Raw genomic sequence first — 3,501 nt, 5'->3', positions numbered from 1 at the left:
TTTAATTTTTATTTTATTTTTTATGTGTCTGAGTGTATCTCCCACATGCATGTAAGTGCACCCGTGTCATGCAATGCCTGTGGAAGTCAAAAGAGGGCATTGGATCCCCTGGAACTGTAGTTACAGACAGTTGTTAGCCACCAGGTGGGTGCTGGGAACCAAACCCAGGTCCTCTGCAAGAGCAGCCAATGCTCTTAATCGCTGAGCCATCTGTCCAGCCCCTAAATTTTAATTTCTAAAAAGAAATACAAAGAGAGTATCATTAAAACTTCTAATGTATAGTGGGGGTCTGTTTTTAGTTTTACTTTTATTTTGTGTGTATGTTTGCCTGCATGTATGTGCACCATGTGTAGGCAATGTCCACAGAAGCCAGAACAGGGCATCAAATCCCCTGAAGCTGGAGTTACAGATGGGTGTGAGCTGCTATGTGGGTGCTGGGAACCCAACTCAGGTCCTCTGCAAGAGCACAGTACACTTAATCACTGAGCCATCTCTCCAACTCCTATAGTGGGCTTCTTAAGATGCAAAAGTGGGGGCTGGAGAGATGGCTCAGTGGTCAAGAGCACTGACTGCTCTTGCAGAGGACCTAGGTTCAATTCCCAGCATCCACATGAACTATCTTTAACTCCAGTTCCTGGGGCTCTGACGCCCTCTTCTGGCCTCCAAGCATTGCATGACACTGGTGCAGACAATACACTCATATACATAAAATTAAAATAACAAATAGAATATTTTTTTACAAGATGTAAAAGTGGGAAAATAGAGAAAAACTGTGATATATTTTATGAAATTAAAATTTTACAGCTTTTCCCATAACTATAGGACATGAAAAGACAATTCTCAGAGAAACGTTTTCAAAATACACAATAGCAAAAAAAAAAAAAATCTGTATGCAAAGTATCGGAGGCGTTCTTACATATCAATAAGGAAAAAAAAGTTAATAAAGGAATTGGCAAAGCTTTTCCCCAAAGAGCAAACACAGACGGCCGATAAAACCCCCGAAACATACAGCACCCCAGTAATGAGGCAGAGGCAAATTAAAAAAGGAACTATTTTCTTTCTACTCAGCAGACTGGAAAAATGAACCCCAGGAAAATGAAAGATTAGCAGTGGGGCTGCATTTTACAATTCCCAGGCCATCAAAACTGCTAAAGCTAACGGTGAAGCTGGCCCCAGGAAAGGTGACATGACCTGACCAGGTACCTGCCCCATAGACGGCAGCCACTCAATTTGGATGAAATATCAAAACCAAGTATTTGAAAGCTCTGGACACTAAGTCGGAGCAGCAGAATGCTGGGTTGGCCCCAGGTGAGACTACAGGCTTGCAGCTTTCTTTTGTGTGTGTGTGTGTCTTTTTGAGACAGGTCTCCCTGTAGCCCTGGCTGTCCTGGAACTCACTGTGGAGACCAGGCTGGCCTCTATCTCAGGAATCCACCTGCCTCTGCCTCCTGAGTGCTGGGATTAAAGGTGTGCGCCACCATGCCAGGCGTATAGCTGTAGCTTTTAAAAATACTTTATTTTTATTTTATGTGTATGACTGTCTTACTTGCATGTACGTAAGCATGCCACATTCATGTGGTGCCAATGGAGGCCAGGAGAGGCCACTAAGATGGCTCATGGATTAAGAGTACTTGTGGCTCTTTCAGAGGACCCAGCCCAGGACTCAGTTCCCAGCACCCCACATGGTGGCTATCAACCTGCCTATAACTCCAGTTCCAGGGGATCTGATGCCCTCTTCTGACCTCCCCAGGCACTGCACACATGTGGTGCACTGACACACATTCAGGCAAAGCACCCCTACACATAAAATAAAAACAAATCTTTTTTGGAAATTTACTCAGTTGTCCGATGAACAATTTTTAAAATACTGGGTGGGGATATAACTCCGAGGTAGAGTGCCTAACACGTACAAAGACCTGGATTTGACACCCAGCACCACCTCCGAAAATGGAAATTCTGGAACTGAAAGTACAACAATAAAAGTTTTAAAAAATCATAGCATAATGATAGCCAAAGCCAGCAATTTTTTATGTGTACTAGTGTATTACCTGCTTGTAGGTAGGGGCACCCTTCTCATGCAAAGTCCACAGAGGTCAGAAGAGGGCTTCAGAGTCCCTGGAACTGGAGTTACTGACAGTTGTTAGCTGCCATGCGGGTGTTGGGAATTGAACCCAGGTCCTCTGCAAAAGCAGTCAGTGCTCTTAACCGCTGAGCCGTCTCTCCAGCCCCCCAAAGTCAGCCAATTTTAAAATAAAATAGAGGGCTGGAGAGACGGCTCAGCGGTCAAGAGCACTTGACTGCTCTTGCAGAGGACCCAGATTCGGTTTCCAGGAACCGAATGACCGCATGACAGCTAACAACCACTGCTATCTCCAGTTCCAGGGCATCTGATGCCCTCTTCTGACCTCCCAGGGCATTGCATGACACGGATTCACCTACCTACTTGTAGGCAATACACTCATAAAGTAAAAATAATAATTAATTAAAAATGAGATTATCTGACATGAAGAACAGAAAAGTGAACAGAGCCTCAGACCCTATGGACAGTGTCAAGGAGTCTTATGTGTGTGGCTAGAGTCTGGGTGAGATGTAGGAGAGACCCCCGCGGACTCTGCTGCTTGCAGGCCTGGCCTTGCCTGGGTTCCAGGCCTTTTGTCCCCTCCTCTGGTTTTGGCCTCCAGGACTGGGCAGGGGGCCTGTTGGTGGTGAGTTGGTTGGTCTGTCTCTGTGCAAACTTCTCTGCTTTTATGTTCTTGTTTTCACTGGACTCCGGGCTATGGTGTTGTGCCTCCCACACCCATCCTTACACACTGGGTGGGGGGGGGGGGTTCCTCCTTCCTGGCCCCGCTGGGATGTATTCCCTACAGGGAAGCACTGGTTCCCAAGAGTGACCCCACAAAAGGCACACAGTGAGAACCCCAGTTTCAGCAGATGGAGCGGACTCGGCCTTAAAACCTACCACTGAAACGTCGTGGAGGGAAGAGGAGTACAATTCCATTTGGACGGAGTGGCACTCCTGGAACCCTGCTGGGCGCACCAGCAGCAGCTGTGGGTCTGGTGCAGAGCCTGACGAGTCACTTATGGGCTGGGGCGCCTCTCATCTGTCCTACAGGCGCCCACAGACTTGAGGCCCTCCTGGGCACGTGTCCTAGGGGTGCTAGAGCCCTGGGTCACCCGCGGACCTGAAGACGATGCCCTGAGCGCCTGGAAGGCGGGACAAGCCCTCTTTCTCTCCCCAGGTGAGCGCCTGGCTGCCCTGCTGGTCACGCGCGCGGTCGCGGCCTTCTTCCTGGATGGCCGCGCGGGGGACATGCTGCAGGACCTGCACGAGGCCTTCCACGAGAGTCCGGCTAGCGCGCGGAGGCAGTTCCAGGCCCTGCTCTCCGCCCGCGACCGGGAGCGCGTGCGCGCCCAGGCGCAAGAGGCGGCGGACGCGGGTTTCGCCCGCTTCCAGGAGGCGGTGCGCAGCCGCCTCGAGCTCCGCCGGGACGCGGGCCGCGA

At 49.8% G+C, this 3,501-nt stretch overlaps 1 protein-coding gene across 1 annotated transcript in view; it reads left to right on the top strand.

The window, feature by feature from the left end:
- Ttc34 (tetratricopeptide repeat domain 34) overlaps nucleotides 1–3,501 on the top strand; it is a 28,994-nt gene that overhangs the window by 10,144 nt on the left and 15,349 nt on the right. Inside the window, exon 3 of the mRNA XM_029555829.1 lies at nucleotides 3,240–3,497. Coding sequence (XP_029411689.1) covers nucleotides 3,240–3,497 — 258 coding nt within the window. The remainder of the gene's footprint in view (nucleotides 1–3,239; nucleotides 3,498–3,501) is intronic.

The sequence above is a fragment of the Nannospalax galili genome, unplaced genomic scaffold, assembly GCF_000622305.1.
Source record: "Nannospalax galili isolate Female #2095 unplaced genomic scaffold, S.galili_v1.0 scaffold806, whole genome shotgun sequence".
In the NCBI taxonomy this organism is placed as follows: Eukaryota; Metazoa; Chordata; class Mammalia; order Rodentia; family Spalacidae; genus Nannospalax; species Nannospalax galili.
The sequence above is the reverse complement of the archived record's forward strand: the minus strand, read 5'-3'. Positions and strand labels throughout refer to the sequence as shown.